This window comes from Puntigrus tetrazona, chromosome 6 (genome assembly GCF_018831695.1).
Source record: "Puntigrus tetrazona isolate hp1 chromosome 6, ASM1883169v1, whole genome shotgun sequence".
NCBI lineage: Eukaryota > Metazoa > Chordata > Actinopteri > Cypriniformes > Cyprinidae > Puntigrus > Puntigrus tetrazona.
This window is the reverse complement of record NC_056704.1, coordinates 24,948,118-24,972,833: the sequence shown is the minus strand read 5'-3', so window position 1 is coordinate 24,972,833 and position 24,716 is coordinate 24,948,118. Positions and strand designations below refer to the sequence as shown.

At 37.8% G+C, this 24,716-nt stretch overlaps 1 protein-coding gene across 2 annotated transcripts; it reads right to left on the bottom strand.

Annotated features, from left to right (window-relative positions):
* Positions 1-10,617: 10,617 nt before the first annotated feature.
* mych (myelocytomatosis oncogene homolog) lies at positions 10,618-13,703 on the bottom strand. Of its 2 annotated transcripts, XM_043241689.1 has the most exons (3): positions 13,549-13,703; positions 12,163-12,705; positions 10,618-12,014 (listed from the first exon to the last, which is right to left on the bottom strand). In XM_043241689.1, exons 2-3 carry the CDS (start codon positions 12,692-12,694, stop codon positions 11,455-11,457), a joined length of 1,092 nt encoding a protein of 363 aa, XP_043097624.1. In that variant the 5' UTR covers positions 12,695-12,705; positions 13,549-13,703; the 3' UTR covers positions 10,618-11,454. The 2 variants fall into 2 exon arrangements, with proteins under 2 accessions (XP_043097624.1, XP_043097623.1); XM_043241688.1 differs by lacking the exon at positions 13,549-13,703 and having other exon boundaries at positions 12,163-13,246.
* Between the last annotated feature and the right edge of the window lie 11,013 nt (positions 13,704-24,716).

Sequence of the window (24,716 nt, the reverse complement as noted above, 5' to 3'; positions counted from 1 at the left end):
AAAAGGGGAAGCCCCAAGCAAAAACAACTCATCATCTGACATACATGACAGAAATGGAAGTTTTCAGCTCAAAAACACCCACCGACGAGGGGCCCGGGTCAAATATAGCGCTTATTTCTGATGACTGAAAGTGAACCTTTTCAGAGTTAGTCTATCTACTTCACTCATGCAAGACACGTAACAGTATTATTATCAGTCGTGCTTAAGTTTGCTTTTTTTAAAAAAAATCCTAATTAACAAAAACTGACAATAAAACGTGCAAAAAAATGCTACAGTCTACCCTGGACCACAAAACCAGTCATAAGGGTCAATTATGAAACTGTGATTTATACATAGTTTATAGATTATGAATAACTAAGCTTTCTGTTGATATATGGTTTGTTAAGATAGCACTTCGATACAACTTTTTGAAAATATGGAATCTAAGGGTGCAAAAAATGGTTTTAAAGTTATCCAAATTAATTTCTTAGCAATGCATATACAATGCATATAACTAATCAAACATTAAGGTTTCATATATTTATTATATTATGTTAGATTTACAAACTTTCTTCATGGAACATGATCTTTACTTTACTATTTTTGGCATAAAAGAAGAATCTATCATTTTGACCCATGCAATGCATTTTTGCTGTAAACGCATTGCTATAATGCTATAAATATACCCCAATGACTTGGTTTTGTGGTCCAAGGTCACGTATAGTGTAACCATGCACCAAAAGTATTTAAGAACACCTTAGCAACTGCTTAGCAACTGGCATGCGTTACTATTGCAGCACTTGCATAAATCTGTCTACGTGGATTGCAGCGGTGTGAGTAATGTAAATGGTTTATATATTTCAGAACCGTAACTTTATCATCGCAAGCTATATCAGCTATGATAGAATGGTTAGGAGATGTTGCTATTTTCATTCAAACTGCCTTTTTTGGTCACCAAGCTCTTCTCAAGGCTTCCATCTTCAGGCTTGTTGGTTAGTCTCAGACCACACATGCTGAAGAACGCTGAAATTACACCAAAACAAGGGCAGAGCATCTTGTGTAAGCAGTTTTTCCTTGAGGTAATTAAAAATGTCACATAAGGGGTCCATTATATAGCCATGGAGTTTCCTAATGAGAGGTATGGGAATGCATAGTTACAATAAAACAGAAAATGCAAAGCATGTATTTATTGGCGCATTCATTGTGTTTTTCTGTTTTCGAGCTCCTGACAGCTTCTGCTCGCCATCCAGTTTGAGAGCATGAAGAAGCTCTGAGATTTGGCTGAACGTCTGTGTTTGAGTCCTGCGAAAGAAATAGCCACACAGCTTGGGAGTGAGTAAAGTAAGACCCTTTCCACTTTAAGATGAGTTGTTTCTTTAAAGCACACATTCATGCTGTTAGCCCAGAGTAAAACTCATGTACAGACTTGGGTTTGGCCTCGCAGTTGTGATTCCCTGTATTATGAGGACAACGTGATCACTCAGTAGTTGTTATTTTCCATGTGTGTCTTCATGTACAGTATGTACAGTATGTCTCTGTACTTCTATGAATTTTCCTGGGCTGAGATCCACGTGTCTGGATCACACTCTCTCATCTGGTTGGCTGGAATGAATGGCTTTTCCCCGCCCCCTGTGTTCAGCCACTCGTTGTCCACATGCACACATTCAGAAAGTCTCTTCAGCTTAACTGGAGAGAGGCGAGTTTCTAGGAAAAGCCTCACAGAACGTCTCCGTCCTAGCCAATGATTAACAGGTGCCCGAGCTGACCAACGAAAACAGCACTGGGGAACTCTCTGACTTCAACTCAGTGTGCTGTCAAAGTTGTTTGATACAACCTTTGTGTTTTAGAAAGGAACAAAGAAACGGAACAGAAAGAATATGAAATGATGGGTTCTGAGTTTCTTTTAAAAAAAATTATTTTATCTTATTATATTTATATTGTTGTTGTTTTTTATTTAGATTTAAGTTACAAATTAATTATTTTATTTTAGTGATTTAATATTTACAATATTTTTAGAATGATTGAATATCGAATAATTATTGTATTTTATTTCCTACATATTTTATTAAATGTAATTTTATTATTGTTAACTTAATTATGGAAATTGTATGTTTTATGTTTTTATTTTATTCCATATATTTATTATTTTTTATTCTATTATTCAATTATGCAAGCATTCTTTTTTAAATAATATTTAACTTATTTTTTAATACTTTAATTTACTTAAAAAAACTATATATATATATATATATATATATATATATATATTGAAAAGCAATATATTGTGACCAGAATATACACACTTTTTGGGCTCTTTTGGATTCACTTAATAAGTACACAGCAAATGAAAACACTAGGGCTCCGTTTTCTTATTCCCTTTTTCGTGAACTTCCTTCCGTGTTGTTCACTCGGATGAACGTCATTGATTACGTTGCATGAATGCACACTACTGGCAGAACCCTTGAAATGGAAATGAACTGGAACGTCCTAAGCCCTTTATTGTTTAAGTTTGGCGCAGCATTTTATATAGGTATAGTTAGGCTGTAAAAAATATATAATAATAATTCTAGAGTTTTGTGGGGTGGGGATAAATTAATCACGATCTGTGAAGACGTCATAATCATGTTGCATTGTAGTTTATGGAGTGGCCTGAAGTTTGCATGCGACGCAGACTCCCTCCCTCTGTCAAAATCGAGGGATCGAGGATTTGTCCATATAAACTTACCTCTTCCACTGCACGAAGTGGATGGCAGCGGGGATTCCCCCGAGAGGAAGTGCTTAGGGAAGTGCGTGTCTAAAAGTGGAGTGGAATGCAGCCTAAGAACAACTTAGAGACCCCTTATCATCAAAGAAAAATGACCGCACTTCTGTTTATTTAGATTATTTTTATTTATGCTTCGGCATTTTCTTATATCATGCTATAAAAACGATGCTATTAAATTGGCATAATACATAAATCTTGCAGTCTAATCATTATAACCGGTTGTGCGAGGAATGGATATAGCGTATTGAAAACAGCTGGACATGTATAGCGAGCATATACACAAGCATCACCTTTGTGCTGGCAAAAGAGGTTTTGAATCTCACCTATAGGCTACACACTAGTGTTACGTAACTCACTAGTGTTCGTTCTCACAGTTGTTCAGCTGGTGTCTTGATGAAGTGTAGATGTGTCCCTGAGCTGCTGTGCAGAACAGAGCTTACATTGACAGCGCTGACATGCAGTTATAATTAGTTTGGAAGAGCAACTGCTGCTGCATTCTCTCACACTCTCTCTCTCTTCCTCTTTCTCCCCCCTCACACACCTTGACCCTCGGTAGCATTCTTGGGGGAAGGGATTTAAAGCCCGAGAGGGGGGTTGGAAGGGCAGAACAATTACCCTGAAGAGGCGTTGGGCCAGACCCCTGCAGGTAGAGCTGACAGGGCGAGACCTCAGGCTGTCATTAACTATTAGCTAGGCAGAGACGGCCAGAGAACACACACTCGGATGGAGCATGTATACAAAGAATAGCTTTTTTTCTGCGGGACTAGTCAATGTGTTGTACATTCTGCATGCATACTACACTGATCACTCAGTCTTCTCTGTCAGCATTAGAAAGTTATGCCTGAAAATATGGCTGAATATGAGCCGAATATGTGATCACTTAAAAAAAGGTTTTGGTCATTATTATGCTTTTCTATGTGCTTTTATATATATATATATATATATATATATATATATATATATATATATATATATATATATATATATACTTATTTATTTATTTATTTTAATGTTAATTAGTAATAATTATGCAATATGTAGCTTTTTTCCAGCGCAGGAACTACAAATTAATTTTAGTCGATTTCAAAAGTTAAATTTCAAAAACTAAAGGAAGAAAGAAAGAAAAAAAGACACTTTCTGTTTCCAACATGACAAAACAACCAAAATATCAGCTGTGATTTTTTTTAACACACCCTTCATGTTGACATACCAATATTCAAGCCATTTAAAATAGCAATAAAATAAAATAAATATAATTTACTTGCATGAGAGCAACTTAGTATTTTGTGCTAATATTAGTTTTAAACATTTCATTTATTATTTCAGCTATATACAGGTATACAATTAAATTGCAGAGAGATGAAACAACATGCCTTTAAAACATGCCTACAAGTCCAGGCTAAACTCATAACCCTTAAAGACCTCATATAATCTCAGTTGCCTTTGACCAGGTCACACACTATGTATGAATGCGGAAATTGCCTCTATTAAAGAATGACCGACCTTTGATCAAATATACCGGGTGTGTTTGTGTCAACAGAATGATGCAAAATCCTAAAATCATGTGCAACTCTTGCACACACACAAGCGCTCATTGTTAGTGTGCAGAAAGACATGATCATTTGCATTATTTTATGTTACTGCTACATCAAAGCACAGCTACAAAAGAGCATTTCCTCCCCTGTCACGCCTTCTCATTTACTTCTCTTTTCTCTTTGCTGTATGTTTTCTGGTCTCTTCCTCTTTTTAAATTCCTAATTCTGAAATATAACACAAATCACACAGGTTTACGGACTTATCGTGTTCGCATTCAGCTCTTATTGTGCTCATTGGCCCGTTTCAAACACAGACGTGGAAAGGGAAAGAATGCTGTTGCACAGTAATTTAGCCATTAAATACACAATAAACTAGTTAAGCCTGTGGGCAACTAAACCTGGAGAAGGATGTACGACCTGTGTACCAGACCACCTTTATTATTTATAATTAAGATTTATGCTTTATAGAATAGATTACTTAATCATTAATCAGTGTGGGATTTTTTTTCAATGAAACTCATTAGGAAAAATAATTGATATATAAGAATATAAATGTATATTCATGTAAATATTTTCTAAATATATACTGTATCTGTGTGCATTTATATAATAAATATATACCGTGCCTGTAAAACCTTTATTTTGAATGCAATTAATCACAATCATTTCACAGCATGAGTATATATATATATACAGTGCCGCTCACTGATATTGGCACCCTTGGTAAATATGATGAAAGAAGGAACCTTTAGATTCCCAGCTTCATGTTTGTGCTTCTTCTCTTCAGGTCACCTCACTCATCTTCTACAGGGTTCAGGTCAGAAGACTGGGATGGCCAGCAGAAGCTCAGTGACCCAGTTTTGTGTTGTTTTTGAGTTTTGTGTTTGGATTATTGTACGGTTCATAATTATGAATATGAACGGAAATACACTTCAGAGATATTTTACTCATCAGAATTTCCAGCAGTGCCAATAACTGTGCCCACTGTGTATTTGAGAAAAACATTTATTTTATATTATTTTATATTATTTCCCCCCCATTTTAAATTCCAGTGAATCCAATGAAAGGTTAGATTTTTTGGTGAATTTTATTGTGAACATTTATTTTCACAGCCTTCTTTAATATATATGTTATACAATGTGCTAAAAAAATACACTTATACACTTACACTTATTTTCCATAAATATTTTTTAATATATATAAATAAATGTTTTTTTAGTGTAAAACTTTGTGTGTGTATTAACAAATGTAAATTATATTTATAGGCGATTTTTTTTACCCTACTAGCATATTGCTGTTTATCTGTTTAAAGCTTAATTGCCTTTTTAGATTTATGCTTAAGGTTTTATGTGTGCCCTAACCTCCCTTGATGTGTACCTACATGTGCAGCAGGACGTTCCTGGGATGACAGACATGCACACCTACAGAAGCTCAGGGGTGAAGCCCCCCATGGCGACGGAAACGGCCCGAGGAAAGGCCTCATGCTGGAGGGAGAGGGGCCCGGCAGCTCCCTCAACAATGGAAGTTCTTGGAAGATTCCAGGAAGGTCCTGTGATTTACGATTCATCTTTTTCTTGAATGCCACTTCACTCCCTGTTCACTTTGAGACACGGAGCAGCGTCTCAAAAAGCGTGTACCTTTGCATGCACGTGGTACCCGTGCGACCCAACCGGTCGAGCGGCATTTTGGCGCCCGGGAAAATAAAAAGAAATATACTGTGCAAAGCGGCTAACGTGTCAACACAAGCTTTTATCATTCCTTTGTCAGTTTAAAAGCTTTTATGTGGAAAAATCTTTCCGACACAATTTGACATACTTGAAATAATCCACATAAATTCCATTAATGTTTAAAGACACCCTATCAGCTTCTACGCCTAATTACCTCGGCGCTCCTCTCGCTGTGACTGGACTCTCATTATGCTCTGAGGGCATGAAGAAAAGGAGGTTTAACATCCACAAAAGAAAGAACCTTCTTATGCCCTGGAAAGTGGATACACGGTGACCTTTAACCTTAGGGGGATTAGACTTCATTAGGGGGTGACCCTAAAACCTCTGTTCACCCGTATGCTCATCTCTCTGGGATTAGAAATCTTTGACCAATAGGTCCATGGCATTTAAAAGCATGTTATCGGTGTGTAGTGTGTGTGTTTGATTGTAAAGAAAGTCACAAATAGTGAGGGCAAACAACTTAGCTTCGCCATAAACATTACTTTTTAAGGCTGTTTTAATTCCTCTATGCCCAACCAGTCTGGACATTCAAGGTAGTTAGTCCTTTTATATCATTACATACCAAATTTTAAAGAAATACATTAGTAAATGTCAAAAACATGGATCTGAAAACCTATTGAGTCATTATGTACTTAAATTGGGATTAAGATAAAACCACTTTGTTTTAAAATTGCAGGGAAGTTCCTTAAAACCGTTAATCGTTGTGACAATGAGGTTTAGTTGATTCTGAGTTGATAAGATAAAGTGTTCTAGGCTGTGCTATTGAAGCTGAAGTTATGCTGCATTGACTCTAAGCTAGATCAGGTAAACATTCAGCAAATGATCCATATCTGCAATATCTAAATAACTGCTTACGCAGCAATCACGACGTCAGTTCTTCACAGACATAAAGTGTGACAGTATGATGCATATAGCTTATCAGTTGTATTGATAAAAGCGAAATGTGAGCCACGTGGCGAGTCGTTTTTGCACTCCTGTTATGTTTTAAAGTAAAATGAATGGTTGTTCTGTTGGTAATATTAGTACTGAGTTAAATGACAAAGTATATGAGATGATCAAGAAAGAGTAATGTTTGTGTCGTGGCCACTGAGGTCCAAAGGCATTGAGAGCAATGGATGTGTGGAGGTCAACATGAAACAGCGTTCAAATCCCATTGTACTTTAGTGTAAATATTCGGTGAGAAAACGATGTTGAACGAGACTGGTTTTAATTGGGTTGTGAAAAGCTATTTGTTTATGGCTGGCAGTTGGGGGGGGAGAGGTTGGGAGAAAGTTGATTACTTTTTGATAAGATTGCAAAGACAACATGCAACTGATGAATCATGCTCAATAATATGCATAATAAGGTCCATTTTGATTTCATATTGCATTCATGTAGGCAATATTGCCCGTCAGTCCTGGAGCTGAAAAAAGTCAAACCTCTGTTTCCCCTCTAGAAGATATTTATATATATTCTTGACAAATGCTGTTTTGGAACCCACTGACCTTTATTGTATGAACAAAAACTATTCAAAAATATATTTTGCGTTCAGTAGAAGAAAGTCAAACAGTTAAAATAACACTATGGCAAGTATACTATGACCTAATTTCGAACTACATGACATTTAAAATCTGAAGAGATTTTTAAACACTAGGCATCATACACTTCGTAAATGGTTTCAGACGAAAGAACCAAAAAACCATAAACTGTGAAATTGGTCGATTCCAACCGCTCGAAACCTGCTCAAATGTGGTGTAGTAAGTAAACCATTGCATTATTCCCAGGGCTTAATTTTATTGGGGTTTGTTGCAAATGGCCTCTTAAAGACACGAGTGCAGTTGTGTTGTTTTCTAATCCTGGGAAGATGTTGCTTCGGAATTGCCTAACTTTAGCCCTGCGGTTCGTGCGTGTGGTGTGTCTTCATAAATCATGTGCTAAACACACACATGCATTGATCTCAAACTGTCCTCAGAATGCTTTCCCAGCTCCACACATGCATCCAGGACGGACCCCTTTGGGTGTATCCCGGCCTCACACCTGTCCCTGTCGAGCACTCGTCACGTGTCAGTGTAGCGTGTGGATTTCACTGGCTATTTGGCATTTTTGTGCAGAGCCCTGGAGCGCTTCAGTGACTGCTACCTCTCAAAAAGCAATTTTTCAGAAAACAGCTGGCAGTCATTTATGTCTCAAAATCTAATTTATGTGTCAATCACTTATATAATTCTGAAAGTGCATCACTGCTTGTAAAATGCTGTCATAAATCATGTTTTAGCTCTTAAGTAATACAGGTTTGGCATTTCTAGCGTCCTTTTATGTGATGTTATGGTTGCATTTTAATATGTTTTGGAAGGATGCTGATCTCTTTGGTATGAATTATTGTAATGCATTGGTGACCTTTATGGTTGATATTCTTTAAAGAGGCTGCTTCAGCTTAAAGATCTGCTTTCATGTTTTAATGACAGTAGGAAGGCAGTGAAACGTCTCAGCGCAAACATGGCTCCTGTCTCTTGTCACCTTCCTGAGAAGGAACATATGGCCAGAGACACTTTAGTGTGATGAAAGCAAACACAACAGTGTCAATCCACATCAGACCAACAGGCTAAAACCCAAGCGCTGATAAAAACACTTTCACACAAGGCAGAAAATGGCAAGATTGTTCGTGGGGTGACAAATGTGTATCTTACAGCTTGCTGAAGAAGTTTTATTTGGTGTTTTTCAGCAAACACGCTCTTTAAAAGAAAGGTTCCAACAAAAGGGGTTTTCACAGTGAACTCATTCTAGACATTCTAAAAAGAACCATTTTTCTTGTAATAAATGAAATTTGAATAATCTAAAAATTGTCCAATAGAAAGAACCTTTGGTGGAATGCATGATGAAAGTTCTTGATGGAGCCAGTAATTAATCATTTGGGAATTACTCAAGTTTATACATCCAATTATGATTTTTAAAGTGTCATCCCACCTCTTGCACGCCAGTATGCAAAAGAAATACACAAACTACTTTTCACGCCGTCTTTTGGTCATGTATTTTGGTAGATTGGTGGAAGAGAGATGGTTGTGATGGCTAAAGCAAACAGATGTTTATCTCTGTTCTTGTCTTTGTCTTTTTCTCTCATGCAGGATCAGACCTGAGGTGTTTCCCTGCGTTTTGAAGGGCTTGGGTTTAAAGGTCTTTTGAAACGCTCTGGAATCTTCGCCAGGACATTTTCCTCCTTCCTACTGAAGCGCCTCAGGACACAAGCTAAACATGCATTAACATGTCTTCAACCCTCCTGCAGATGTTGCAACTTTCGATCTCACCATTCACAACATAACATGTGTGGAATTTAATGGCTGACAGCGTAGATTAAAAAAATGCACTTGTTTATTAATCCGTTTCAACCACAGATCCTGTAATATTGAGTTGTATGATTGAAACTTGAAAATGAAGCGAACTGGCAGCGGTTTCTTCTTCCAGATCTCGTCTTTTTCGCAACGGTCTTGCTTTGGTGGCTTTAGCACCTCTCCGTCTACAACTTCAGAACGGCTCAGGGGCCAGTCGTCTAGATGACAGCACATTTACATGTTTAAAGACCGAATGCCTCGCTTTCATTCTCTCCGAAGCATCCATGACCCAACAGGTTTAAGCACAAAAGATGAAAGCAAGCAAGTAATGGAGGTCTAAAACCCGTTCTGACACTTGTTGCAAAATCGTCAGTGCTTCAACCAGGACTTGCTTAGTGTTTTTAGGAAAGTGATAAAGGTCACTTAATGTCCAAATGTATTATTCTAATCTAAATATGTTCAAAAATTTACGATATGACATTAATGGAAAAGCTGGATTTTTAGCATCATTAGTCCAGTCTTCAGTGTCACATGATCCTTTAGAAGTCATTCTAATATGCTGCTCAAGAAGCATTTCTTTGTGTTTTTTTATGAACGTTTGCTGAATGAAAGCATTATTCATTTATGATATAATCCTTTCTTTTTATAGCACCACTCATGAGACGCCCCCAAATTTTTTTTTTTGGTCTTTTCATTAAAAATTGCATGAAGCGTAACAACTCTGCTACTGTGCAAGAGCCAACTAGGGCAGTAAGTCAAATATTTACCCGCAGCGCCCCTGGCATCAAGTGTCTTTGAATACTAGCATGAATTTGACTTTCAAATATGCATTCAGATAATTTTTAATTATGTAATGAGAAATGACAGATCTCCCCAACTCCAAGGTATATGATGGAAAATTAAGGGAGCGATATTTTAGACCAATTGAACCATTTCTACAGCACACACCAGAACGCGATTTAAGCTAATTCTGTTTACTATAAAAATAAAGGCTTATGCGTATATATTCATTTATGGGAATCATGGGGCACGTCTGTGCTCAGCTTTCAGGTTTGGTAACTCCTACACCCAGTGTTTTATTGACCCGCTGCAATCAGGCCCTTTAGACTTTTAACAAACGTTAACCCTGCCACCCCCTCACCTTGACCCGAATTCCATCACTCAAACATTCCTGCTTTTCTTTAAAGTGGTTAGTGTTGTGCAACTCCGTGTGTGCCTACCATTTCACCTGTCAAAAAACCACGCCTTCAAATCGATGTCGTTCCTGTGAGATTTTGTGCGCGCTGCCAATAAAGAGATGCGAAAACAACTTGTCATCTTGCTCATTTTTATTACTTCATAAAACAAAGTGCAGTTGAAGATGAACTGAACATTTTTTTTTTCCAAAAACCTGCAAATGAACCAAGAGGAAAAAGGCCTAAATAATTTATAATACATAATTAACAGGTGGTATCTACATGAAAAAGTAAAAACTAAAAAAAAAAAAAAAAAAAAAAAAAATTCTATACAGTTGCCATTATGAAGGCAATAAAATAGCCAGGCTTTTTCCTGATAGAGGTAGATAAACATAGAAGTAGGAGGGAACATACAATAACTGACAGAGTAAAGACACGTGGAGTCAAAACAGAGCGCGATTCAAGCATGAACACCCTCCAGAGCTCCAGACCTCAACAATATGAGCTATGCATGAACATTAATCCAATATAGTTTATCTTTCCAGTCTGAACATCAACAAATTGTGAACTTTAGGGTCTATTAAAACAATCATCTCAAGTTACATTCAACCCCTTATTTTCAACATCCTTTGGATCCAGCCCAAAATACAACAAGAAGAGTATGCCAAGAACAAAAAGGTAGAATGTGTGAGGATCATCTAGGGGGGAGTTCTTTTTAAGGCTTACAATGCGTTTAACTGATTATTCGTCCAACATACAGTATACAAAACATTTCCATATTAAGACTCGAGAACTAAATGACTTTAACACTGAGAACGTTCTTGCATTGACCATGCATGTTTCCAAGTGGGAACGGTGGGGGAAGGAGGAGGGGGAATCCAAAATCTCCTCAGAGATAACCAAGTCTTTTCAGTCAGTCACAAGCGTCACAGTCCTCGAGCCAGCGGGGCTCGTTCGGTCCCAGACCCTCCCTCACAACCTCTTGAGCTGCTCCAGTCTGGCTTTCAGCTGTTCCTGTCGGTCTCGGAGTTTCTCCCTCTTCTGCTTTAGTCTGTGGTTCTCCGTTTCCAGATTCCTGATGCTTTCTTTAGCGCGCTTTAAAATCACCACCTTGGATGCCTTGTCGTTGTTGGACAGTTCGGGGACGTTGTCCCGTAGCCTAAGGAAGCAGTTTTTTAACTCGTTGCGCCTTTGCCTCTCCATCACATTGTGAGTCCTCCGCCTCTCTTCCTCGTCCTCGGTGTCCGCCCCTTGTCTCGAGGCCAGGCTGCGAGAGCGTCCCGTGCTCTGCGCGCTTCGGTGGGAGTCTCCGGAACCTCGGGAGCGTTTGAGCGCCGGCGCGGAGCACGGGGAGGGCGGGGGCGGAGGAGAGGCGGGCCGCGGGGCGGCGTAGTTGTGCTGTTGTTGGATTTCAAAGTGACAGCGCTTCAGAGCACGCTGCTGCTCGCGCCGGCTGTCCTCCAGCTGCTGCTGGTGCTGCGACCGAGTCAGCGTGCTCGACCGCCGGACGGTCACGACGTCGATCTCCTCCTCTGCAAACACAACGCCACAACAAGTTAAAACTCGGTTCGAGCGCCCTTAACAATCCAGTTTTCGACAAACGCACTCGCATCGAAGCTAAATAAACCCGCTAAACGAATCAGAACGTTCGGGAGTTCGCAAAAGAATCAAATGACTCACCAGAATCGCTTGTAGACGACTCTCCTCCAGTGGACAGCGAGCCGTAATCGGACGTGGACTCGATCTGCTCCTGACTGTCCAGCGGCGAGTCCTCGCTCTCCAGAGCCTGACAGGCGAGCGCCACATTGTGGCAGTTCAGCGTAGAGCCGGCAATTTCGGCAAAAATCTCAGTGTCTATATCGGAGAGCAAGGGACTTGTGGAGAGCACCGCGGAGAGTTTATCCTCGCTCGGTTTGTCGCTTTGCCAAAGGCAGTCCTCCGAGAGCGGATCCGAATCCGCCGCTGAAGCGCAGCCGTTAAAGTTCCAGTCCAGTTGGAGAAAGTCGCTGTCGTCTATTAAAAGTTCAGATACCAACTCCAGCTGATCCACCGTGGATAAACTCTTAGCGAGCCCGGCTTTCATCGGAGGGGACTGGGGCGGCGTGGGGATGGACTGCAAGTCCTTCATGAGACTCATGCAAAACTCGTCGTCAAACAGCAGCGGCTCGGAGTCGCAGAGCCAATCGTGCGATGGGGAACAAGCCTGCAACATCTTCGCGGAACCTGTTAGAAAGACGCGCGAGAAATGAATCCCTTAAAATGACAGAGAACGCGCATCCAAAAGTAAACGTCCACCCGGCTTTCGGAGATCGAGTACGAGCTGGTTGTTTCTAAACGGCCTGCGAAGTGTTGTTGTCATGCACTGCCGATTGTAAAGCTTCAAGGCTCGCGCGTTCATTTTTATACCTGTTTACAATGGTGGCTCCGCCTATGTGGGCGGGGCCACGATGCAGTGATGTCACTGAACAGCTGGAAAGGTCCCGCACGGGGTTTGTTCCACTCTAAATCTCTCTCTTTTTTTTTTTTACATTAATAACCAAAAACGAGATAAATGTCTGTCATTAAATATTTGCAATACACGCAAAACGATTTTGTTTGACAATGCCATTGGTATTATTAGAATGAAGAATACATTACATTTCTTCTTGTCTATATTCCTGTGGTATTACTTAAACTGTTTGTATTAACAAAAAAAAGTATTGTCCAAGTATTGCTAAGATGAAAACCCGGTTTAAAAGTATTACAAATTTATAATAAAAAAACTTTTCACATCTGCAGGACTTTTCAATCTCTCAAAATAGTATTATTAGTGTATATAAAATGAAAGATCAGAATGAAAATAAATTTAACTGCGCATTAAATAGCGGATCCAAATTCATAAAGGTTATCCATAAAGCTTCATTGATGCAACTTTCCAACACGCTTTAACTGAATTTCCCTACGAGTCACGGACTGCAAAAGTAAGGAGAGGTTCGCGTTGTACATCAAAGAGGAAAAGCCGGTAGACAGACCACAGGCACGAAAGCACGCAGACACACACACACACACAAAAAAGTCACGTCTTACCTTTTCCCCCAAACACTACGGCGAATAAAATCGACAGAAACCGTGCCTCAATCTAAACCGAACTGCTTATAAAATTATTTAAGAAAACCCGCAGATCCTCCTTGCGGCATGTCGCCCACGCGGACAGAAGCTGGCAGTGGGTGTGGCGACGGACGGAGACCATTTAATTTAAAGGGCGACGCACCGCCGTAATGCCTCCGCGTCAAAAACTCGCGCCAAAACTTATTTGACAAATGTTGAATGAAAACTCTCGTAGCGCTGATGCCTAATTATAGCCTGTAGCTTGACACTCAATAAAAGCCTTCGCGGAAAGGCGGCCGGGCGGGCGCGGAGGAATGGGGGGGATATAGGTCGGACCTAGAGTACCGGCGGAGCGCTCTTGCACTCAATGAACCGTGCAATTCCAAGAAAAAGAAAGGGGGTTGTAACTCACACACGTGCGCGACTGCTCAGAAACGCCGGCTTTGCGATAGCGATAGTAGAGTCTACAAAAAAAAGAAAAAGAATGCTGCGGTCCGTTTTGGCGGGTAATATATGTACACAAGGACATAGTGTTCCCAAACAGACGCTCCTTTCAGCAGATCTCGCGCGACTTAAGGGGAAAGAAACATGAACTTTAGAGGGACTGAAAGGCTTACGAGTGAGATATAGGCGCTGGTTACGTAACAAAAGAATCGCATCCGGCTCAACACGTGCAGAGACAGCCCCTCCTTCTCAGGTGGCGGGAATGATTTATGAGTCTACCCCGAATTCAACATATGGGCGGAATCCTGCATTCCCTACAACCGCTGACCTCAGAATGCAACAAAGGGAAATAGAAGTCTCGCTCTTTGTATCATGCTCTGCGTCTTCTTAAACGGTTTAAATAGCATTTATTATCCAGAACGGGCATGCGTGCGGTTTTCGTGATCTCGTATTAAAGAGACGACATGGGAGTTCGTTAGTTTTTTTTTTTATGAAAATGATCACGTGTATAGCTAAAGATTATAGTTTCCAAAATCGAAAAGCAATCCGATTCGGTTGGCTCCGAATGCAATGCTGATTCGTGATGCATAACACACGAGAAGAAGCCAATCGCACTGTTTATCGGTGAATCAGATGGGCAGAAATGCGAGTATTTTTGAATATCCTATAAATGTTGCCACCTAGAGGCCGCTGAATGAGGCTAGTGTACCAAGACCTAGTGAACTCCAGACATGTAGAGCATTACGACACTGCTCAGTTTACTTCTCAGCAGCTGACCCCGTATAATCTAACCTCTCTATATTGGAACTAGGCCTTCACACTTTGATCTAGAGTGCTTTTAATGCTTGTATGTATTTCTCTAATAAAATTGAGATTAAATTAATACTGTGTCAATGCACATTACACTCATCCCAGTGCTACCTCATCCCAAAATACACTAAAAAAGCGCTTAACTTTGGGCTGTAGGTAATTCTGTCAAATGTCTGATTTGTCTGGGATAGACCTTCGAGAGAAAGTTCCTTGTACGCCCAACTTTCATGTGGTTTTTTGTGGCGGTGTGCGGTTGTTAAACTCAATGGGAGGCATTTTGTAGTCCAAGACTGTTTAAATGTCTTGCATCACTCATACATATTGCTTCTAGCTATCTGTAAAATAGCTTCCATATGTCGTCCAGCTCCGCATTTGAGACATAGAATGAAGAAGGCTTGCGTTCATTCGACAAAGAATCCCATTGTTTGATAGATTGCTTCATCAGCAGCACATAAAAATGTTGCCGTTTTGAAGCCGTGGCAATTTACGTCGTTCTAATGAGGTTTATTTTTTCTCTTCAGCAGTACTGAATAAAAAGAGAACATGTCTAGACAGACGTCCGAAGATAAGCGTAAGAAAAAAAATCTTAACAAGTTCCCTGTCCCTTAGAAAATGAATAGGATGTCATTTATTTTCTTCTGAATCGCTCTAATTAATTAAAAAAATCCACAGAGGAAAAATGTTTACTTTTTGAAAAACATGTTCATATGTGACCCTGGACCACAAAACGAGCCATTAAGGGTACATTTTTTTTCACAGTTGAGATTTATACGTCATCTGAAAGCTGAATTAATTAATGCATGATTTGTTATGACAATGAGATATTCAAAACCGTTCGAAAATCTAGAATCTGAGGGCACAAAAAAAGTAAATACTCGTCCAAATTAAATTATTAGCAATGCATATAACTAATCAAACATTTATTTTAATATCTGCATTAGCAAATGTACAAAATATCCTCAACGAACATCATCTTTACTTAATATTCTAATGATTTTTGGCATAAAAAAAAGAGGTATTTTTGGCTATTGCTACAAATATACCCCAGCACCTTAACACATATGAGCTGCAATAAATGATTGATCAATGATGACATTGATTTTTCTAAAATGGCGCATGTTTGCAGTGAATAAATAGCATTAAATTGATTAAATATTCTGGTTTTATTTCCTTTTTGTTTGCGCATTTAAAATACGCGTATGGCTTGTAAAATGTGTCCTAAACTTGCTAAGTGACTCAAATATTTTATTGCATAAGGCTTTATTGAAAATATTTGACCATGTTTGTACCATGAAGTAACCGGTCTTTAAAATAGCGTCCTGAACTGGGAATAGCATACTATTCTTATTATTTTCGCCATATAAAGAAATGGCAAAAATAGGTAGTACGCCATTCTGACTTTGGCCTTTCTTGCTTCTCGTGAACTTTAACCTCGCTGATTCAGCTCAAGTTAGCTTGACTCAAGATGGACAGAAGCGTTTTGCGACCACAAGGTGCGTTGAAAGTGAGGTTTACTGTGGTTTTGCTGTTCCCCCTGATAATATTGTGATCTTCAGCGAGGGCCGCCCGTGCAGGAAGAGAAAGAAGATAACAAGAAAGACACCACCTAGCACCGTTCTCTGCAGGCGATCAAGCATTGCAACACAAGCAGCCACAACTGTCCTTAGAAGCACATGGTGTGTGGCGGGGGAGGGGCTTGTCAGGGGGAGGTTTGTAAATCGGTGATAGTAACAGCTCTGAACTGTGAAAATGCTGCTCCTCGGGGGTCCTGGTGAACATCAGCCACTGATGCTCTGGCATATCTGGAGTCACAGACTGTAACCGATATCTCGCTGGAAAAGGCCAATTTAAAAGAAGCAGATAGAATCCTCTTCCTGTGAGGCTGTTACTGAGTTACCTTCGTCCTCCTCTAGCGTGGTAACTTACTCTCGTGCGTTAAACAAAGCGTGGGAAGCATTTGAACTCCGTTTCAAAAGCGCGTGCATTGAACTAAAAGAAAAATGAAGAAATATAAGTCAATCATTTTCATAAAAACATGATCAGAAATGTCAAAATAGTCATTTTCAATAGTCAATAGTCATAGTAATTTTGCATAAAATTGTATGCAAATATGCATTTACTATATGTTTAAATGCATCATTGTTAAGGCTGAACTAACAGTTAAGCAATAATCCTTTTTTAATTTTTAAAAATAATTCAGTCGTTTATTTATATGCAAAAAAATTATTAATGCAAAAAAAAGCATGGAGAAAAAATAAATTAAATAATTTCGTATGTACTTTATGTTTAAATGCATCAACATTAGTTAATTAGTTAACAATAAGCTAAATACAGACACTTAGCATTTAAGGTTTTTTAGTTTCCTGCTTAATTTACAGAAATACTAAAGTGAACATGCTTTCGAATATGTAGAAAAGAGCATGAACCGAAATTACTGAATGCTGTAATAATTATTTTTCATTCATAGTTGATTAACTACATATACTCAAAGACTACATTTAATAATTTGATTGATTTGTGCTATAGCTGTAGGACTTAAAACTAATAATGTAAAAAAAAAAAAAAAAAAAAAACGGCTGATTAAAACTGAAAGTGTTCATTGATAAGTTTCAAAGAAGGGGCCACTCTCTTTACTGTTACTGTCTCTTTCCTGAGTACACATGACAGGTTTCACTTCTGCTTTTGATGCTCTGTCATTTTGACCGGATACCACTAACAGTTAAACTTTACGGGGCCCCTCAAGTGGGGAGGAATCAACCAGTACAGCAGCTATAAAACGTTGCTTTTGCAATACATACTTTTTTGACATATTTGAATTGAAATTTTCCTTCCTCTTGGACACTTTGTACTTGGATGTTACACAATGTGAACAGATGTATGTCAAAAAACATGTCAATATCATTTGAAATAAAAAATGTGTGTGTGTATATACAAATATATATATATATATATATATATATATATATATATATATATATATATATATATGTGTCTGTGTGTATCCACCTTCTTCCTCAATGCATTCATTAGGCTAAATAACAAGGAACTGTTTGCACTGCAAACCAGTGTGTTCATAATTAAGATAATACATTAAAATAGCATGATAAGACATACCAATAGTCAATATCAAGCAGCAAAACTAACTGTTTTGTACAGGTAAAAGTAGCTGGACGAGGATGAGACCGGAGGCTACACCCTTAGCATTTACAAATGACCGCGCCCATTTTTACTTCAGGAGAAAGGTGTGTGTGTATACATATATATGTGTGTGTGTGTGTTGTTCCCGAGGAACACAAAACCAGTTCTAAATGTCAATTTAGCAAAATATACATTTATAAAAATATTTTTTTAATATATACATGCATACATTTAATATGGGACAATATCTGGCAAACATTTTAATCCGGAAGGGTGCAACAAAATCTAAATACTGAGGAAAATCCCCTTTAAAGTTGTAGACGCATAGCACTATCGCTAATGAAAAATGAACTGTCAATATACTTAAAGTTGGACATTTACAAAATATGTGCATAGAACACGATCTTTACTTAATATCCTAATCATTTAGGATTTATCTATTTAGGATTATCATTTAGGATCCTAATTATTTAGGCACAAAAAGAAAACTCAATGCAATGTGTTTTTGACTATTGCTATGAATACACACCAGTGACTTAAAATTGGTTTTGTGATCCAGAGTCGTATGTATGTATATATATATATATATATATATATATATATATATATATATATATATATATATATGTAACATAAATGTGCTACCAGATGATTACGATTGCACTGAATCACATCCGAAATAAAAGTTTATTTACTATATATATGCATAAGAGAGGGTGAGAGCTGCGTACAATAGTTTAATACCGGGTTAGTGGTTTGTTTGAATCATTAACCCTAGATTTGAACAATATTGCCTCAGCAATCATCACATCCTGCCAAATATGAGTCATAAAATAAAGCTAAAAAAAAAAAACCCCACAAAATCTAACAGAAATAAATCAGATCTCACAATCAATCATTGATTCGTTCGGAAACACACGAGTGGTTTCTTGTGCAAACATTTTGAATGCGAAACGTCACACACTCACACACTCACACACACACATCCATCCAGTAAGAAGACGATCAGAGGAACAGAAGGAGCTCAGTGTTCGAATGAAGAACAGATGCACGCACACGCACATGTCTCTATGAGAAACATCTGTTTTTTTTTTTTTTAGCAGTGAGTCTCCCCATCTGACAGTGTCCTAACGCAAGCCCTCAAACAATGTCCCAATCTGCAGACGGTCCAAACCGAGGTCATCCCGGCTACAGCCATTCCCGCTTTAATTCCTCCGTAATTATAACATTCTTTTAAGGTTTAACCAGCGTAACCTGACCGAACGAAAGGTTTCAAACGGTACAGATGTCCTAACGTGACCAAAGGACAAGCGGAGCAGTAAAAACAAGCCTCACATGGCCTCCGCATGAGGGGAACGCAAAGGGGATGATCTGTTTTTCAGTCTCTTCCTTGAAATTTACACCAGTATGTTTTCTAGGAACCCGGGATATAATGCCGGACTGTGTAGAAGAGAAGCGGTGCAGCGGGAGGAAATATGCAGCGGGAGGGAACTCGATTTAAAGCGGAGTGAAATAAGAGAGGCAGAATGAGAGAGGGCATCACCATAGTACCTCCAAATTTAGACCGTACTCAGAAAGAGTACCACAGAGTACAACCGACACTTGCGGAGCCACGGCAGATGCCGGAGAGGTCCTGTATCAGCAGAACATTGCAAAGCACATCCGTCCCTCCTGGCCATGTAGGGCAGAGAGTTGGCACACATGCCCCTGTAGCAGTTGGTGACCACAACTGACCCGCAACCCGAAGCCACGCGTGCCACCGGCGTCCCCTGAACCCTCCATTCATCACTTCCCAGAAACAATGTCTCACTGTGCTCTGTCTTTACGCTCGGTGCTGTTTCGGGTTCTCCCTTCTTAAAATCACAAAACCGTTCACGCTGCATGTATGTTAAAAAAAACTGGAACGGTGGAACATCCGAAAAAGATATGGTAACGCTTTGGAATAGGTAACGCTTGCTGCTTGTTAACTATTACTGTGACTTTTCCCTCAGTGTTTGCTGCTTATTAATAGTTTGTAAGGTAGTTGTTAAGTTCAGGTATTGATTAGGGATGAAGAACATGGTCATGTAGAATAAGGCATTAATATGTGCTTAATCAGCACTGATAAATGGCATATTCTGGTAATATGAGGGCTAATAAGCAATAGGTGTAACTGTAAAATATTATATATATATATATATATATATATATATATATATATATATATATATATATATATATATATATATATATATAATGGCTATTTATAGCAGCCCAAGTGGTCTTCTTCATATCTACTAAAAGTGAAAGATGACCACGGATGATTTTCAGGGTCTTAATTCACAATCTGCAGCTTGAAAAGCCCTTTCAATCAGAACAGAAAGACATGTTGCATGCATTAAAAAAAACATCCTTAAATGACTTACTAGAGATGTAAAGTGAACTCCTGAAAAATGTGGCAAAATTGACTTATAACAAGATATTAAAACGTTAGTTTTAATTATTTATTTATTATTTTCCTGATGATTAGGAAACATTTACTTTTTAACATTTAATTAACGTTTAATTACAAGCTCACTTCACTTTGATCAGTTTGACCGAGAACGTTTACATTTACAGGACATATGGACATTTTATTCTCCCTTCAAATTATTCCTTAAATTCAACTTGATAAAACCCGCAGAAACCCTCATTTCAGACACAAAGTTATTATACGGCTTTAAATAAATTAAATTGCCATTTAAATATAATTTTTGGAAAGAAATAAATGAGAAGAGATCGTTATTTTAATCTTTTTCTATTTATTTATCGTTTCAGATATCTTACAGATATTTTCACCACATTTTGAAGATATTCTTGTCATTTGTTTTAATGAATCCGATGCATTCAAATTTAAACTTTTGCATGTCTTACTCGAAAATAGAAAAGTTCACAATATAATAATAAAAAAAATCAAAAATCAAATCCATGATGGTCAATGAGCAATCAGTGGAGATTTGCATTAATTTGAATTGCGTCATATTATCCAGCAGTATTCATAAGCTCTGCATGTTCAGCTCCCTATGACTTACATAACAGGTTTCACTTCTACCCTAGATTACAACACACGGTTATGCTGACTGATGAGTGAGGCCTCTTAGAACTGCTGTCCTCTATACCTTTTTAACTTGCTGTATGGACATGACATATTACACTGACAGGCACTTATCCAAAGCAACTTACAGTCAAATTCACAGGATACATTTTATGTGCTTTCCTCGGAAATGAACTAAATTTAGCATGGCTATCGTCATGCCCTGCCCATGCCCAAGCTCTCAAACTAGACTTTGCCGTATGTTTTACATCATTTTTGCACTGAGAATAATGAATCTTTTCTGCACCCTTTCAAGCACGCCGATCTAATATGCAAATCTGACATTGATCATGCGACTCTTTGTGCAGATGGTCAGATGTTCTTGCTTTCTTTGAAGCACAATATGCTCTTCAAGATGTTGCTGTCAGGCACTACAGCCACAAAACCATTGATTTACATTTACGTGCACGTCACTTCAGATTTTAGACTGCTTCTTTCAGACTAGAGGAAGAAAAAAAAACATACAAAATACTTAACATTTAAATAAAATATTATTAATAAAATAAACATGTAAATTTTAAATAAAATAAAACATAAATATATATATATATATATATATATATATATATATATATATATATATATATATATATATATATATATTATAATATAATTTTAAAATAAAATTTCTAAATAATTTATTAAAAATAATAATATAATATATATATATATATATATATATATATATATATATATATATATATTTTATGTGTGTGTGTGTGTTACACAGTCTTTGTGCATCTCAACGCACATGCAAATAAAATAAAATAAATTAAAACTAAATTAATTCAAATTAAAAAATAAAACATATTCAATCAGAGAATGCTTCATGTGCATATTTAACAAAAACAACATATTTGGATTGAACACCTCTGTAACCTAAATATAAAAATAAGACTGCAAAATTATAGAAGCTTGTTTAAACCACATAAAAATGAAAGGCAATTGGGCTTTAACTCTCACAATTCTGACCTTTTTTTTGTCATTCTGTTTTGTTTCGCAGTTTCGCAATTTCTGTGCTAAAAAGTCAAAATTAACATTTTTTTAAAATTCTATGCATTCCTTCACAGCAGGGCGGGATCATAAAGACTCTAATTTGCTTTTTAGTTTTATAACATAGCTTTCATGATCCCCACCTATCAACTCAACAGTCAATTGCGCTGTAATCACCATCGCTCAAAAAAAAGATGGATGGGCTTTTGAAACAAATGCAGGGTGTGTGTTTAAAGTGACAGTGAATGATGGAGCAGTAGTAACAGATGTCCCATCGGCCGAGGCATGCTAAGGCTCGTCGGGAGTAACTACTCGCTAACTTCTGTCCTATGCGCATAGCAAATCTCTTCAGACCAAGTGAGGCCTGTCATCTCTCCGAGTCCTCTATGCGAAGACTATAGGTGTCTCCTTAGTTTCCTCAACTCCCCGGGAGGCACACGAACAATCAATAATCTATGCATTGAGCATCGCACATTAGCATAAGCCATGGCTCTATAAGCTGCGAAGTTTTCTCTTTGTTTCCGTTTCTAATGATCTGCATGTCAAAGCTCGGCTGTATAAATATATACGGCAGATTAGCTGCAGATTACAGGGAGCAGAGAAGTCACGCAGCACTCTAAATGCAGTTTGATTTCTCCTCCTGCTCCGTCATCATTGATGGGGATGCTATGCTGAGCTAGCTTCATGGATTGACATGTGACCAGCAGCCGGCGTTTAGTGCACACTCAGCAATTAACGCTATCTCTGCCTGTCTGATTAATGCATTATTCATAGAGATTAGGACCCATGTAGCTTTTCCTCAACAAGAACATACATTTTTCAAAGCAAACGGCAACTAGAAAATATACAATATAATAATATTAACACAGCCGTGTAGGAAACCCCCGTGCAAAGATAAATCATATAAATAAAATAATAAATGAATAAAAATAAATAAAGGATCTATTATGAAGGAAACCTTGTGCTATACACACAGCATAAAAAATTAAATAAATGGAATAAAATGTCTAATATTCTTAAAATAGCCATGAAGGAAACATGTGCTTTCCACATATAAATACAATGAAATATTGTTTAAATGCAAAAAAAAAAATAATAATTATATATATATATATATATATATATATATATATATATATAATTTTTATATTAATTTTTATTTTTTTGATTATATATTTGTTGCATATTTGGTGTTAAAAAATACATGTTCTTTAAATACAGTCTACGTAAAGGTTTTAAGAGTTTAAAAGGATTAATTTGTAAAAACATGAACTCTGAATAAAGGGGTCAAATCATTTTAATAACAATAAACATTTGATCTGTTAAAAAACTACCTCAAACAAAAAAAACCCTAATCCTCCAAAACCCAAATCCTGTTCCTTTTGTTCTTTCTATCATCTGTTCCTCTTTTTCCTTTCTTTCCTTCCTGCCCTCCGAGTTTCACAACGTTCCAGTCCTCCAATATCAGACTCATCAGACGGTGAATCAGTGTTGCACAGAACATCTAATATTAGAGTTCGGTTCGATTTTGCAGAGTTTGCAAACTGTTGAGTCTTTCCCATGTTGCACAAAATTTTCAGATCTTCCTTATTTCTGAATATGCGGAAAACGCTCCCACAGATAAACCGGCGATAAACACAACTGAGCAACATTGTTCTGTTTAGTTCTGCACAATCAAATTTGTGCAACTGAATGGTTGCATACCAACGTCTCGTAATGTGTGTTTGCAAAAAAATAAAATAAAGCAGTAACTTTTTTTGTTTTTATAGCTTTCTAGATGTGTGGAATAGAGTCAGAGAACTGCATTGTGTAATACAGTATACACAACATGCTCTTGATGTATGATGCATAATTTAGTACATAATCTAATACCCTAAAAATGATCATAGCATACCCTTCTTTGCTGTTAAACCATCATTTTAATAAGAGATGCTAAAATCATCAACAACACACTGCAAGGCATAACGTATCCCACAATGCAACGCATTAAATTGCATGACGAATGAGCTGGAAGTATATCACTTGTGATTTTCAGCATCTCGATTCATTAAAAAGGAACAACCTTTTTTCTTTTCGAAACAGACAACTATGCCACTTTGCTAAATTAAACATATAAAATAACGTGGTCACGTGACACGTGGCGTATCACTGTTTTTAAACGCATAAAATACTGTTTCTCGCGGTCTTGTTTAAAAATAGTAAGCAGACCAAATAGCATGACTAGCCAGAGCCAGGAAACGTTTCCATGTGGAACGAATTAGACAAAAGTCTCTAAAGATTTAGTCTGGACTTCTCATAACACCAATTAAACGAGCTAAAATCGCTTTCTTGACTAGTTATGTTTCAGCACAAAGGCAGTTGTGACACACTTCCCGGAAATTACTCATGGCAGTGTGTTCAGCTCGCTTTAAACGTGTTCCCCATTTTATCTTAAAAAAAAAAGAAAAGAAAAGAGGAGGACGATAAAAAAAATGTGGTTTTGAGATTCTTTTGCGTTTTGGGGGGAATACAAGAGCGCCACCTGCTGGGAAATGCTATGCTCTCACATGCTGGAAAAAGCTTTCAAACAGTCAGCTCTTTGTTTCGAGGAGAATATTTATGAAAAAAGGTCAGTGGATCAGTCACATGAAATAATAATACACAGCAAAAG

Bases quoted from the DNA above. Each gene is read 5' to 3' on its own strand.
- mych (XM_043241689.1), bottom strand. From the start codon at position 12,694: ATGTTGCAGGCTTGTTCCCCATCGCACGATTGGCTCTGCGACTCCGAG. The intron at 12,015-12,162 runs GTGAGTCATTTG...TTGTGTTTGCAG, and splicing joins GTCGTCTACAAGCGATTCTG to AGGAGGAGATCGACGTCGTG.